This window comes from Labrus mixtus, chromosome 5, assembly GCF_963584025.1.
Source record: "Labrus mixtus chromosome 5, fLabMix1.1, whole genome shotgun sequence".
Lineage (NCBI taxonomy): Eukaryota > Metazoa > Chordata > Actinopteri > Labriformes > Labridae > Labrus > Labrus mixtus.
Genome location: NC_083616.1, coordinates 14704215 through 14720461, shown reverse-complemented (window position 1 = coordinate 14720461; position 16247 = coordinate 14704215). Strand labels below are relative to the sequence as shown.

Below are 16247 nucleotides of genomic sequence, written 5' to 3'. Positions count from 1 at the left end.
CCAGGAAGTCCCATGAGCTGAAGCTTATTGTTTATAAATCGTTATCATTCAACATAACCGATTTAACTGACTTCATTATGAGCCAATTGGCTCTGTTTTGCCTAAATGTAAAACTTGTCCTTCAAAAGCTTTAAAAAAATATTTTTAAGCTGAACTTACTAGAGTTTCAAGCCCTCAAACAACAAAGATCCTATATTTTACTTACACTTTCATTCTGAAAAGGGTTGAGGAAGTTTCCTCCCATCTCTCCATCCTCTCTGGGGGTCCCGGGCTGGTTACTCATACTGAGGTTACCAGGAGAGTTCTGTTAAGAAAATATGTGAAAAACAACTTATTGATAACCTTATCCTAACCCTACTAAAGCTGCTAAAATCTTGAACAATTAGCCTACAGATTGGGGTGTCATAGGAGATGAATCTCTTCTTTTACCTTGGGGAGACTGTCCATGTCGCCTGACCCTGAAAGAAAGAGCACAAGTACAAAATAAACCATGAATTGATATCATCAAATGCTCATTTAGCTGAAATGATTGGGCAAATATTCTCAAAAAAATATTTTGCGTCATGCAGCCAGACTGTTAAAGTAACTTGTTCTTGTACCTAATGATCCATTCATATGATGAGGCTCCATTCCAGCCATTCCACCTAACGGACCGTCTCCCCCTGCACCCATGGGGAACTGAGGAGAACATACACAGTAGACATTAACCCACCTGAATATATTTCACAGTGAATTTAATAATGACAATTTAAGAGCTGTTGAACCCACACACAAACTGAACAACCATCTTCACTTAAGTGAAAGTTAGAAATGTGTCTTACATTCGGTCGGCTTCCTGCAGGAGGAACTGTGTTTATCATCGTGTACATGTTGTCACCAGAGTTGGTTGAATCTGGAAAACAAAAAGAGAGACAATAAGATGATTCAAAATAACAGGGAATACACACCCACAGAACAGAGAAACACACACAGAGCTTACCTGCTGGACTTGGCATTATTGGAGTCCCTGGTGGCCCCCCTCCTCCCGGAGGTCCCTAAAACGACAATTTTGATTTCCATAAGACCTCTAAATGAACCAGTGAATGACAGCCTGGAATCCCAGCTGCCGTCTTTAAATCTACCAGTTTAAACTTAAACATAATTACCACATAACTTCCCGGAGATGCAGAAGAGTAAGGGGTCTGGAAAGACGAGGAATGAAATCATGTAAGATCATGTAAGAAATAAAAGAAGAGTTCAAGTTTCTTTTAAGTGTCTTTCTTCGGAGCACTTACAGAATTTGAGTTTGGAGGATTTGGCCACGGTCTACCCCCACCAGGTCCCCTGGAACACACACAAACACACACTTTAGTTTCCTGCCTTTGGCAAGCTTCCTTTTTTCCAGTTCATTTGGCAACAACAAGTCCTTCTGTTGCCTAAGAGAGGTGATGGGAACATCAAGTAGAAAAGAAAGAAGGCAAAAGAAAAGAGCTGGCTCCTAGCCCCAATTCCAGACCTACCTCTACGAGCCAAGACCAAACTGTAAAGTTTTAATTAAAAACTACAGAAAAAAGGGATGTTTGTATCTTATGATGTCCCTTCGAGTGAGAGAAATAAAGGGAGATTTTTTTTCCATTTACAATCTTTAATTAGAGTTACAATATGTAGAAAAAAACACTCACATGTTCATGCCAGGCATCCCAGGACCAACAAGTGCATTCAGTGGTGGTCTCATCCCACCTCCATAGTTCTAAAATAAAGAATTGAAATTAGTTACTTACTAATAGAACAAATAGCCTGAAAATATGCTCACAGTGCATCTTGTCCTTTACCTGGGGCCCGAGTGGTACCATGCCTCTAGGTGGAGTCATCCGCTGCATCGGTCCTCCCATATTTGGATGTCCTGAATTACAGAAAAACAGTCAAATAACAGCCACACATCCGTTAGTTCTATTTGTCTATAGGCTGAATGTATCATTCAGATCGTATTCTTCTGTCACTCATTTTCTGTGATATGGACCTTTATTACCTCTCTATCCAAATAAGATTCACATTCATGTTCCCTGTATTTAGCTGGACAGTGTATTTTCTAAGAGCTTCTGAAGGACGTCAGCAATTTACATAACAAGACACTATACATTTATCAGGCTAATAAGTATTGTCTGTGTAAAAGCAGATTGCTGTAGAGCTTAATTTTCAGCCCAAAACCTTCAAAAACACAAAGAGGAATCAGCATGTGGATGTGGTTTCTGTGAGCATGTTAGCATGCAGACAAAGCATTAATACCTTAAAATGCTAAAAGAAAAAAACCCATAGCATGGCTTTGGACTCTTACTCTTGATACCAGATTAAAGATATCAGTTCTATGACATAAGCCTCTAAGTTTTGTGACCAGAGATTCAAAAGATTAAAATAATGCCAGTGTTGTTACTTATCCTAGCTGCGTCCTCCTGACGTACAACACATGTATTTGTGTATCCCTGTGTGTCTGTACATGTGTACCTTGCTGTCTTGTGGGGTCCATTCCACTGGGTAACATAGGCTGGCTCCCTGGAACTCCTCCAAGTCCCTAAGGAGAAAAATAAGGTCCATAATAAGTATTAAAATCCCTCACACAGATTCATTCCATGTGCACTAGCCACAGTTCGATCTGCTGCCCGCAGGTGTCAGTGTGGGTCCTACCTGATTGGGTAATCTGAGGGGGGGTCTGGGTCCTCCAGGATATCGGGGTGACATAAATGGCTGAAAAACAGCATAGAGAAAGATAAATCACCCTGGGTATATGACCGATCACATGTACTGACGGCTATGGTCAGAGTGGGTCCCCTCTTAATCACCAGCAGCCACATGTCCGATGTGTCCTTGGGCAAGACACTTAACCCCAGGTTGTTCCAGTAGCTTCGATAGTGGCGTATGAATGTGTATGAATGGATTAATTATTACTGATGGACTCTTGATATAGCAACCTCTACCATCAGTGTGTGAGTCAGAGGTGCTGATTGTCAACAGGCAAGGTAGACAACTGCTTGGGGCCCCAGGCCAGTAAGGGGGCCTCGAGGGCTGACAAACTTTACACCACAGCAGTAGCTCAAAATGTGCACATTTCCCAATGACAGTAGGAACCTCCCTAAGCGGGCCCTGACAGCACTCACTCTCGATGCCCTGCTAAGCATAGCATGCATTGTTGTTTTGAAAAGCAAAGAGAGAGTAACAAAAAGGAAGAGGAGTAAGCGTTGGAACACTGCGGGTGATAAACGCTGGTTGGAGGGCCCTCCAATTAATTTTTGACTTTTTAATTTTTGCGTCGTAAAAGCGCTTTGAGTAGTCAGAAGACTAGAAAAGTGCTATACAAGCTCAAGTCCATTTGCCATTCTACAGTTGCAGTGTGAGGCTGTAGAGAAGACAGTCCATTTTAAGACTCTGTTACCAAAAAACAACATACTAAGACAGGACAGAAAAACTGAAATAATTAAACAAAGAAAGTTAAACATAATTAATTAATGGGATAGAATATGCAGTCCTTGTCTCCCACAAGAGATTAGAGGGGAAAAAAACAAAACATTTTTCCAAGCACCATTCATTGAAATAGAAATGTTTTAAAAACTTCATGGAGCAAATTGGTACAGTATGTTTTTGTACTCTCCAAAACAGGAAATCAACTAGAACTACTGCTTTCCATTACCAACAGCTTCATGACAAAGAGCTGGGAAGCAGATCACTTTTTTTTTATTACATGAGATTGCTTCAAAACAATTAGAGAATAATAAAATGAGGTTTGCTAATAGTGATGTCATGTAAGTGTGTGCAGTTTGGCAGCATGTTTGAGAAGCTCTTTTGCAGCTGTTAGTGGGTTCTTACTTGTCCTCACCACACACAGTAGCAATGCTGCTGTGGTCAGAAATGAAGTCTGCAGCTTTGGGGGAAGCAATGCAATAACTCTCCACTAGAGAGCAATATTACCGTTCTTTAGATCAAGCACTTTTGTTCAAGTACTGCCTTCTTTTCTCTCAACCGTGTGAAGGTTCAGCAAAGGAAAACATCTGCAGTACTTCGCAATTTATACAAGTACTATAATAATTCAAAACTTGTTTTCATTCATGCATGAACAGATAGGGGTACAATATGAGTGTCTTAAAGAAAAGATTCAATACATAAATGACTTATATCGAAAGCTAGGTGTGGATTTCTTTATTGATATCTTGCCTGTGATCTTCTTTTTTGCCAATAAGACCCTGATAATCATAACATAGTATTCATTATGTGATACTAACTCTGATCATTTTATGGAACCTGAATGAAGACTGTGCATCTGGTAGTTATTGCAGCAGATAGATTGTGTCAAGAGCTTCAAAGAGAACATTTTCTTCAGAGGGAGATGGCAAAGGCTGTCCAGACGAGGAGTTTTTTGAAAGCCGAGCCGATAAATGCCTATGAACAATATTGATTTGTGTGTCAGATGTAGGCATCCGAGTTTGACTGATAATGACAGGTAATCGCTAAACATCTGGCAGGACATTCTGATGAAGAAGATGGGGGGGGGGGGGGGGGGGGGGGGGGGGGGTGCATGTGGTACTCTTTACTTGCAAAGGATTTATTTCTTCTGTCTCCTTGTAGTGACAAACAAACAGTGGTGCAGCGCCCCTCTACAGAATATTGTGCATAACATGTCCTGTGTGCTGATATAGACTGTAAAAGTCAAGGTAAATAAGTTCTTAAAGGATGTTCATCATGAAATACTTGTAATTTATAAACTCAATGCCTAATAAGCTGGTATGCTGTGTAAAATATGAATAAAAGGAGAATGTGTTGATTTGCAAAACATTGAAACCCCAATGTTTGATTGAAAATAGCACTAAGACATCTTATCAAATGTTGAAAGTGAGGAATTTCAAAAGACTTGAAAAGTCTGGGTGATAAACTGGCCTTCCTGTAGTGTCCACTTATTGAAAATCATTGGAGCATTATGAAGTAAAATAAGAGAAAGACAACCATGAACGGTCGAATAGCTGGATGAAGCAAGAATGGTGAAAACAATTCCCTTTCAAACGGACAGGACTAAGTCACACAAAGTGTTGTTCAAAGAAGAAGTGATGCAACAGAGTGGTTAACATGACCCTGACCAAACTTTTTAGAACCATTTTCCCAGCATTAAACATTACATCAATGAAATTTCTCAGTTCCAACATTTCATATCTTGTCTTTTTGTTATTTTCACTACTTACACGTAGTTTGTACGTCACATATCAAATATGTGTATGTATGTGGCCTTAAAGATTTTGCACTTTCTGTGTCTGTGTTTGTTCAGTCAATAATATTCCATCACACTTTGTCCTGTGTGAATTCACATTTTATGAATTATTTGAATGTTCAGGATTATTAATACTTAGAATATTAACAGAAACTCAAAACATCATATAATATAATATAATATTTTGCACTTCAACTGACAACAAAATTACCTCAAAAAAAGTTACAATGACCAGTTTATAGTTCAACATAAACAGAGAAGTGAGGGTGACAAATGGAAACAGACATATTTGCACTCAACACACGATGGAGCTGTTTGGACAGCATCAGTCTGTAAACAGAGACAGTAGTCTGCAGTGTTGTTCGCACACGTCACTGGTAAACTGAGGTACATGATCAATAGAAGTATATCTTTTTTATCCTTCACCTGTGTGCCCAATGGCACACTGCCTCACTATCACTGATTCCTATGCACTCTCTCTCACTCTCAGAAGTTGTTCTGAAGTCATTGAAAAATAATCAACTAAAACTCCAAAATCTAGGGTGACATGTAATTATGCTGCTCTGACTGACACGATGATCATGTAATGAATTATATTCAAATCTCTCAACCTTGAAACACCTGCATGTGTGCGCAAGGACAAATGAAAGCAATCACACATTTTGGTATTCTACATCTTCATATCGTATAAAACAGGGTAAACACGAGGTTTAAACATTTTCACAAGTTGATGGTTTGAATTGTGCAAGATCTTAGGGGGTGCTCCTGCAACCTCAGCACCCCTATTCCCCCTTATGTCCCGGCAATATACCTGAAAGAATCCAGGAGGAACTGGTCCCACAGGCATGCCCTCTCCTGGGGGAAGGTTCCCAAGGACGGGGCTTGGAGCTGCTGCTGCACTCTGAAAGATGTAGACACACATAAACATCTCGTGTAAGTAGTGTAAGTAAGACTCACAAGTCACAACACAGAGAAGCCAGCTGATACTTAAAATGTCTTTGCTTGAAAGTGACAGAGCTACAGTAAGTACATTCAAACTCTTTACACAAATAACAACTGATGTCTATTACCACAGTTTTAACATTATTGCACAATTCATTGCTCTATTTTTTCACAAGACTTTTAAGAAGTAAATGTTGTACATTGCACAGCACTGCATTAACTCGACAGCTTAGTCTGTTTAAATATTAAACTGCTGGATTAATTCAACAATTTGATGGGTTTTATGTTGCAATCCTGCTATATTTAAAATGACAGTCAGTGCAGCACCTCTTCTGATCATCCATTACAGCGCTCCTATAAACAAAACAAAAATTTGCAGCCGCAGTATTCCCTTCCCTCATGTCTCACTTGCTGTCTCTCCCTGCGTGGGGTATTTCCTGTTTCTGCAGATGCCCTTCCATGCTGGCCCAGGTTTATTTTTATGCCTCGTGTTTTTGTTGTGTTTGTCCCAGACAGGCGGTGCTGGCACATTTCAGCACAGCCTTTGTCTGCATCCTGTGGCATTGTGCTACTAACCAACCCATGGCTACCACCCAACACCGGCCTCTTCCTCATCCTCATTAGAGCACACGACACGCAGTGTGGGAGAGTGTACATCCATATATATGATAATGTGTGAACAGTGAGCACATAAAGCCAGCACGCCTGTGTGGATTTTTTATTTTTTTTTCCCAGTATCTGCCCACTCTGTTCTTTCTCTCTGATCTCCCCTCTCGCTTGCTCTCCCTCTCTGAAGGCATCGGCTGGGTGCAAAAGAGCTCCAGTGAAATTCACCCACAGTCTCTGAAGTTTCCGGCAGCTGACTTTTTAGGTCAGACAGGAACAAGGTTTAATCAGAGCTGAGATAAAAGCAGACTGACGACACCACTGCATCCTCCTCTACTCCACCAGCACGCTCACTATTCCCTCATCCACCCTCCTTCTCCTTCATATCTCCCAGCCGTTACTGTTCAGCTACTGGGAACAGGATGCCGTGCAGCCTTTTAAGTCCTTATTCAGCTGCAAACAGAGCCTGTTTCTGTCCCTGCAGACGAATGTACAGATGGACGCAGATGGATACTGTATCTCCATGCTTCAGTGGTGAGAGACTGGTATTAGTTTATTTGTTTGTGTGTGTTTGTCTCAGTGTACAACATCATGCACAGCATCAAGTGTGTGTTGTAACTTTGTACATCTATTTTCCTTTCTTTCCCTCAGCCTTCTCACACCCTGGATTACCCAGAATGCCTTCCCTCCCTGGCAGCCTGGAGGTCTGCTGAGTTTGCCTTCGCACTTAGAGAAAGAGAGGCAGAGAGGGAGAAAAGAGGACAAAGTAGAGATTATGAGCGTACACGTGAGAGCGTGCGTGAGTGTGCGTGCCTGTATGTGGAATTGAGTGTGAGTGCACTTTATGTTTGTTTGTGAAGAAAAAGTAGAACTGGGGGAGGAACAAAGATCTACCTGACCTGCTGACAAAGCAGCATTTTCCAAATACAGCAAAACAAACAACCTCAAAACCTGCACGACCATGCCTCTATGGAAAACAACACTGGTAAAACACTTTCTTCTATAGTACTGTAGTCTCTTTAACTAACAGATTAACTCATAACTTGACGATTTGCACTGACAAGAATATACAAACCCTCTCAAGAAGAGGACCTGCAGGTCTTTTTACCAGTTTGTTGTAAATTCCTGCAGCATGATATAAAACTATTACAAAACCTGAACTCCTGAAGCGACACCCACAATCTGCAAGCTTGGCTTTGAAACAGGGAGGACAACAAGCATGTCCCTGTCAAAACCTACCCACCAGTTCCCTCTTTACTTCTCAACATGTGAGGGTCATAATGTTCCCATTACACTCTCAGCGAGAAAAAGAATCATCATTGTTCTTAAAAATGTCACACTACTCATTCAAGTGACTGCTGTTTCTATATTGTATGTAATTCTTCGACATAAAAAGTAGTAAACACATAATGCTAGCAATCTGATTTATGGTTTGCCTTCATGTAAACTATGATTTTGGATATTCGACACTACTAAGTGTATTTTTGTTAATCAACAGAAAATGTTGCTGCCATATAAACAAATAAATGAAATTGAGTAGCACTAAAACAAAACAAAAAATCATCAAAGCTAGTATCAGTGCAACAGTTTATGATTGAGTCGAATGAAATCCAATAAGTGTAAAACTGGTTGGACTACCATATCAGTTTATGCTATCTCATTGCAGAAATATTGGAATCTGTTGGTCATCAGTACAAAATAAAAGATAATTTGGCTGTTAGTCTTTATGTGTGTGTGCGTCTGCGTGTGCGTGTGTGTGTGTGTGTGTGTGAAATATGTTTCAGGTGACTTTTACATTTTGAACTTCAGATAGTTAACGGACTGAAAACTGTCTCTAGCATTAATGAAGTAATGAAGAACCATTCAAGTCTGTCTAATTGGACTGATTGGTATACTGTATAATCACAAAATGAGTGTTCATATAGTATAGTATAGTTGGCCAACGGTCAATAAAGATTTTTTTTACTTGACAAAACCATGTATCTGTATCTTAGCAACACTTAATGATTTTGCATTTGAACAACTTGTAATTGCTCTGATGGTTGTAGATTAAAGTTAAATCAAAGGTACTGACATGCTAAGACTTTAACCTCATCCATTCACAATCTTTGCAGTTTCCCGTGGCTGTTAATAATTGTGCTGACACTGAGATTGCACATCTTCACCTCTTGTAATGTGACCACATCAACGCAAAGCAATTAGCTCAACAGCGTAGTGACCAGCAAATTAATGTCGTCCACTTACACTTCTGTAAATGACTCTGAATTAGACTCAATGATTCACTGCCAAGCTCGAACACATTCCAGCACTTAGCCTTTGTGAACATCAAATAAACAGAGATTGTTACACACTGTTAATGTGACCGTCATTTACACTCACACATCAGTGTTTACACTTTTCGACAAGGCTGAGTGAGGGGACCAATAAGACATTGAGCTGATTGTATCATAGACTCTGCTGTTTGCCTTTTTGTGTAGTTAGCCTTTGTGCATTTTTGATTGAGATTAAACCGAGGCAAGTGGCACTGATGATGTTCATTTTAATAGACCTAATGGGTTTATTACTGATTCAATTTGCTGACAATTAGTGAGACCCATTGTAATATCCAGATTAACCCTAAAACATACATCGGACTGCTTGCTTCATAATAGCTCAACTCTCCTCTGCATATCTAATCAAAGTTTTCCCTTTAACTTTCTGAACTAGTCTATCCATACAGTAACCCCATTAACCTTTTGATTTCATGCTTCATCACATTGGTAAATGTTTACTCTTTGTATCTTGTTGTATATAATGACCCTGGGATTTGCCGTTACTGGGGTTATAACCAAGAAGTGTTTGTGATGAAACCTGAGGCAGTAGAACAAACCCCACATGTCCTCAGATGAACACCTGCATCTCCTGGCCAACTCATTTGTTGTATAAATTATTCAAACCTACAGCCTCCGGTAGAGCGATACAGTACACCAGACATACACAACAAGATGTCAAATACAGTGAACAACAACTGAACTACACTAACAAACAATGCCCTGCAAAGAGACAACACGTCCAAAAAGAGGGGTAAATACCATCAGTAGCTGTATGACAAACGTAAAGGATTTTAAAAACTAGATAAGCAAAAGACCTTTTTTTGGGAGTGTGAAAAGCAAAAATTGTGTTTAACGTCAGGTAAAGCATCCCCAATATATCCCACATTATTAAAAAACATACAAATTAAAGCATGAAAGTAATGCAAAGCTCAAATTTCTCCTTCTATAATGGTGCATGTTACTGATATAGGAGCACTTTTAGTTGTCTTATCAAGCATCGTTTTGTTGACATGACTGCAATAATTGCTAAAGAGATAGTTAAATTATTATGGTAAAAAAATGTAAATATCAATGAAGAATTATGCAAAAGTGATCCAAACATGTGCTTACCTGAATAAAATGCAAAAAAAAAACTGGAAATGTGTTTCAATTACACAAGTGTTTCCTTCTTTACAACCTAATCAGACACTCTCCCTACTACATTCACAGTACACTAATCCCATCTGACTAAAGGGCTTAATGAGATAACTTTCAAACTCCTGCATCCTTATATGTTTACCCATTGTGCTCCTCATTAATGTGTGCGCTTAATGCATGCATGCTTTGTGTGTGTGTGTGTGTGTGTGTGTGTGTGTGTGTGTGTGTGTGTGTGTGTGTGTGTGTGTGTGTGTGTGTGTGTTTGTGAAGGTGGAGAGTCATTTTCATTCAATACTTCAGAGACCGAGAGACACTCAGAGGTTCGTGAGTAGAATCTCAAAAGGCTGTCTCTCTCTCTCTCTCTCTCTGTCTCTCTGTCTCTACTCTACCTGCACCGTTGTCTGCTTTCTCCACCTCACGGTGTCTCACAGGCACACACAACTTCTCACACATATCAGGTTTTTTAAAAATCATATAGCAGCTTATATCAACATGATTCTACCACTCGTCAGGAAGTAGTATCAAAGGACAGCTCTGGTGATATGCTTTGTTTTTCTGGTTGTCAACAAATGCCAGTGTTGCGTAAGCAGCCTTCATTCTTTGTCGTCCACACATTTAAACACCTAAAGAGACACACTGGGTGAGATGTTCATCCACAATGGGCACAGATTAAATACTCCCCAAACAACGCCATATAAATTATGTTTTACTGATTGAGCAGAAAACTCAAATGGAAACTTAAATGCTTTAGGGAACAAAAACATGTTGTTCTGTAATACACATGTTCCTTAGTAATATTCTTCTTAATACAAACCTAATTTGAAGGGAAATATGTCTTTTTTTTTCTCGGTTAAATGAGAACACTTGAAAGGTACTATTGACACAGTCTCTGTAAGGACTAAGCCCCCTAAAGGACTGATCAAGAAATTGCACCTGCTTTGACGTGTTTCTCTGAACATTATCCGTGTCCTTTTATGCCTTATCTAAACCAAAATGAGACGTTGGGTTCTTATTTAACAGAGCTGCAACTAGAGATTAGATTCACCGTCATATTTTCTCTTTAAATCTATTAACTGCTGACGCTGTAAATTGTTGCCAAACTGCTCTTTACACTAAACCGTAAAAAAACCAAAAGATAGCCAGTTTACACATAAACTAAAGAAGAACCACATGAACCACAAGAAGCTGGAACCAAACTGAAAATGGTTAATTGATTATCTTAAAAGTTGCTAATTTCTTTTCAGTCAAACAGTTGAATTGTGAAAGTGTACTATTGGGTTTAAACACATATTTGGGAGTGTCAGTGAAAGATGACAGAAGGAGAGGGTAAGAATAAAATATCCTCTCATATTGTATGCTTCCTATGGAGAGTTTTGGGGTGGGGGGATACCACTGAGTCTCAAGGCCACACACTATAAAACAGGATCTACAAAATGACAAACCACACAGGAAGGAACTCTGTCATTCCTCCCTCTCCCTCTTTCCCACTCCCTCCATCCTCTCAAATGCCATTAGTCCACTTCCTGAACAAGGGAAGGGGGAAATGGAAAGAAGAGATGCTACAACTCTGCAAAACACACACATACACACACACACACACAAACACAGATTCAGTGGCACAAAAAAACGACTTTCAGGCATGCATATTAAATTGTGAGAGTGAAAAAACAATAAAAACAAGTGTTTATGAAAGCACATGAATGTGTAGCCTGTCAATCATTGTCAAAGTGCAACTAGAATAACTAACTGGATATTTTAACTGAACATCCACAGTCAGGATGAATTAAAGAAAGAGAGATGGGGATAGAGAGAAGCAGAAGTGTGTTCAGCAGTGCAGGGATGAGAATGGGTGTGCTCTGCTTTTTAACCATGTATTATTCACAGTCTCCCGTGGCGACCAGCGACAGATCAACATGCTCCGCTGTCCAATCCTGAGCCAAACTTGTTTTTCAATTTCAAGGCAGACAGGCTTAAAATCGCCCTATGGTACTCAAAGCCCCCTTTCTTGACCAAAATCAAATTCAATCAATCAAACTTTATTTATATAGCACCTCTCAGACAAATTCAATTGCAGTTTAAAGTGCTTTACAAAAGTGCCGAAAAAAGTGATTGACGAAAAATAATTTGAACATATGTCAGACACCATACGTCACAAAAGTCTTTAATTATTGAGTTATTTCACAGACTTTGTAACCTGGCATTACACAGCAATTTATACCCTATATAGTATCAAAATGTGTATCCATCCTCGGCTGAAAATAGTCCCCGAAAGAACTGTTTACAATTTTTTGAGTAATATTCGTTAAAAACTATCAATTTTAGGGTTTCAAAAAAAGATGTGTATACTGTGTTGTTATTAGAACAGATATAAATGAAGGTCAAAGTAACAAAAATGATTGTCCCCGCATTCAACAACAGAAAGTTCCCACCATTACCCTGCTCTGGAGTGTAGCATTACAGGTGATTACCAAGAGTGGCAGCACAATGCCAGTGTACCTAGTCTCTCCCGATGATTACAGGTCAGGTGTTATCATCTGCAAAGGGGTTGACAGTGATGGGGGATGGGGGGGCGCACTTGCCATATTTCTTTTATCACTGATGTCATTATCGACCCCTGTAAACATCTCAGAAGCTGTACAGAGCTTGATGGGGTTGCAAGGCGATTCCCTGTCAGATACACAAACAGAAGTGAAAATGATAGCCACTTTGTTGCTGAGAAGACACACCTCGCACCACTATCTCACTCGGTTTAAAGACTCTGAGGGCAATAAGGAAGATGGACTGAACACAGAGGAGAGGAAACATCTTGACATTAAGAGAAGACTGTCATGGTGGGTTGTATCTGGTGGATCAATGCAAAGACAAAATATTGAGTCAGCTTAAATCCAAAGGTTTTGTGATGTTGACCACTGAATCCATCGGGGTCTTTAAACAGTACACCAGGGCACTCTTTTTGACCATTAAGAATCTTTGCTGTGTAGAAGCAGAATAAGGCCCATGTCACCAGGACTCTGACTTTCTTAAGTTCCTTAAGCGTACTTTGTTGTTCTTGTTCTTTTTGTATTAAAAAATGTAAAATAATATTTTTGCTTACTCAGCCGTTGAAGACACGACCACTGCATGCATTATTGACATTGTTAGTGTTTGCTAAATTTTTACATTAAAGCATGAAATGTTAAGATATTTTTAAAGTTGGATTTATCTTTCTTTTTAAAACATCAATGACTTTCTAGAACATGTTTAGTTCGAGTTTAATTATTTTAAAATTAAATGCAAATAATGGCCAGGTAGCCATGGCAACTCAAGTAGTTAAACAATTGAGTAATTATGTGTTGAAAATTTGCAACCGCAAACATGGACTAGTTTATGTAAAACATAATTGGTAGAATTGTTGTACACTGACTCATCAATGCAAGCTGCAGGAAGAACCTACACGAAGTCACTTTTCACATACTGTGCCTCATCTTGCAGTAGTTGTTATGCTAGAGGGACAGACAGAAGAGGCGGGAGATAAGGATATGGGTGTCTACAACGGCATGAAAAAAAAAACAAGAAAGAAAAAAAACCTCAAAGGGTTAGTTGGGGTCAAAAAGATAACGTACTGGTCTGATCATGTCAGCTTTCTTGCTTTGTCCTCCTCCTCTGCTTCTGAAGTTCTGTCGCAAAGTCTACAGCTCAATCTCTGGATCATTCACTTTAATCCCTTTCATATTTACAATTTGTGAGGTTGCTCTTGTGTAAACTTTGCAGTAATCCAATGTCCCAATCCCAGTCTCTTGGGAATAAAAGCTTCAAAAAAAATTAATGAACTGAGACTCAGGTGAGATTTCAACAGATACAGTATATTCTTGAAGCTTGCTGAGATGCATAAATGAAAGCTCAGAAGAAAACACCAAATCCCTTCTCTTATACTGTTACAGACGCACTGCAAATTTCTCCTGTCCTACTTTCTTTGCCCTAGCATATTTGCGCAACTTTTCATAATCAATAATAATTAGATAAAATTATTATTGATTCATAATAAAAAAGATTAAAAAAAATAATAAACACGGCTATGTTTGATCATGTTCCCACTTTCTTGTCTTTCCTTGCCCTGAGTTAACCTCTCCTCATATCCTTGTCTTTACCCCTGTCCACTACATATGTCAACATCACATTAACAATCCAGGCGGCATGTCCAAACATGCAGGTGACATGACTCAGCAGAACCCACCAGTGGAAAAACATACTCCTCTGAGACCAGAGAAGGCCAGCCACAGAGGAGGGAAGAGGACAAAAGACAAAGAGGAATGCAGAAGAGTGAGAGAAGCGACAGAAAAAAAGAAGAAAAAATTGAAAAATTCTGATGTGAATTAGAAAGGATGAAGAAGTGTTGGCAGTGGGGGAGACACGTGGGAGTGGAAATATTGGAAATTCCCATGTTTTACTTAAAGATTGTCCAACATTTATGGAGATCGTGACAACTATCTCTACTCAACCTTTAGAAATTCCCATTCTTCCTTTCTCCCTCAACACTCGCCTCATTCTCCATCGCCATGGCAATGATGCTACAGTGAGTCACCTCCACATTGCCCTCCTCCTCAACACTGCCAAGGCGAAACATGGGAGCGTTTCAGAGAGAGAGAACGAGAGAGAGAGAGACAGAGAGAGACATGTATAGATAGAAAAGAGAAGTAGGGAGAGAGACAGAGAACAGAGAAAGGGCTCTGTTTCCCTGGAAACAGATGGGGGTCCCCCAGCCCCCATTGGTTCTCAACTAAATCAGCTTGTTACCCATAATGCTTAGAGTCAACTGAGCCTCTTTTTCTAGGTTGTCTCCGTCCTCTCTGTTGTTCTCTGTGTCTTCATATGCATGCACAAAGAAGTACACAACAACAAACAGGCTACAGACACAATTCAAACTGAATTGGTTTCTGTTTCAAGATGTTCTCCTGGTGTAATATGTTAAAATCGAGTAGAAAAAACAAGGTTTTGCCTTGTTTTAGTTTTTCAAAGCAGACTGCATTTGCAGCTGCTATTCTAAATAAATGCAATGCAGCTTAGAACGCTTTCTGTCTTGTTTCCTGATCATTTACAGCGATGTTCCAAGGATGAAAAACCCATAGAAAATAAGCAAACAAAATAGATCTAGGAAACAGCAAATGATCATTTCATAATTACTTCCAGAACGAGGTCAAATTATCATCAAAAGGTTTAATACAGCTGGTCTTGATTTCAGCAATTTGCAAAAATAAACCACGTTTTTTCAGTTCAGACTGAAAGTCTGAAAAGTTTTAGTTAATGATGAACTGAAGAAAGGAGAGGATTTTGTTCGTCAGTAGTACAAAGAGTGTCTCTGAGCAGGGATATTTTATGTAAAAAGCAGCAGTCATTTTAAAATAATGACCACTTGTTAAGACATGTTTTAATTACATGATCGTGTGTGCAGAGTGGACGTCCTGGCCTGTTCGTGGTACATTGGGAAGCAAGAGTGCTCAATATGTTTCATGGCCAGAAAAGGTTGACTTATGTAGCCATCCTTGCAGTCATAGAGATTAATTTAACACAACTGATTATACATTTCAACATTAGAACATCTTTTATTGCCACTTCTGCAAAGTACCGTGTGTTACTGTGTTATTAAGATTGCAGAACATTTGTACTAACAGAATAATGAATCAGGATAAAGACGTTTAACTAGTAAAACAAGGCTTTGCAAAGAAGACCTAGAAAAACATGGTCATGGTCAGGTATGTGCAAGAGTGTCTTTCTGTCTGCTGTAACAGCACACATTATTGCACATTCCTCATTGCAGACAGCTGTTTACAGTGAACTCTGAGGGCACCTTGCCGTCCTTCATCCAAACATAAAGCGCAGAACAAGATGTATAGGCTTGCATTTCTTTAGATCAGAATCACACATAAAAGTCGTACTTTGTTCTGAATGCCATCAGTGTGCTTACACAGAAAAATATGTGACAACCAAGAAAAGGAGCAGTAATCAAACAGTCAGAGTGTCTCAGGATGTAAATAAATAAAGTGGTC

The 16247-nt window shown here is 39.4% G+C and overlaps 1 protein-coding gene across 1 annotated transcript in view; it reads right to left on the bottom strand.

Annotated features, from left to right (window-relative positions):
- The window catches only part of ssbp2a (single stranded DNA binding protein 2a), a 52699-nt gene that overhangs the window by 2963 nt on the left and 33489 nt on the right, over positions 1-16247 (bottom strand). Inside the window, exons 5-16 of the mRNA XM_061037994.1 lie at positions 6039-6128; positions 2662-2721; positions 2482-2548; positions 1812-1882; positions 1662-1729; positions 1275-1323; positions 1146-1181; positions 980-1034; positions 822-892; positions 600-678; positions 430-458; positions 206-304 (exon numbers count right to left, since the gene is read on the bottom strand). Of these exons, the coding sequence (XP_060893977.1) occupies positions 206-304; positions 430-458; positions 600-678; positions 822-892; positions 980-1034; positions 1146-1181; positions 1275-1323; positions 1662-1729; positions 1812-1882; positions 2482-2548; positions 2662-2721; positions 6039-6128 (774 nt within the window). The remainder of the gene's footprint in view (positions 1-205; positions 305-429; positions 459-599; positions 679-821; positions 893-979; positions 1035-1145; positions 1182-1274; positions 1324-1661; positions 1730-1811; positions 1883-2481; positions 2549-2661; positions 2722-6038; positions 6129-16247) is intronic.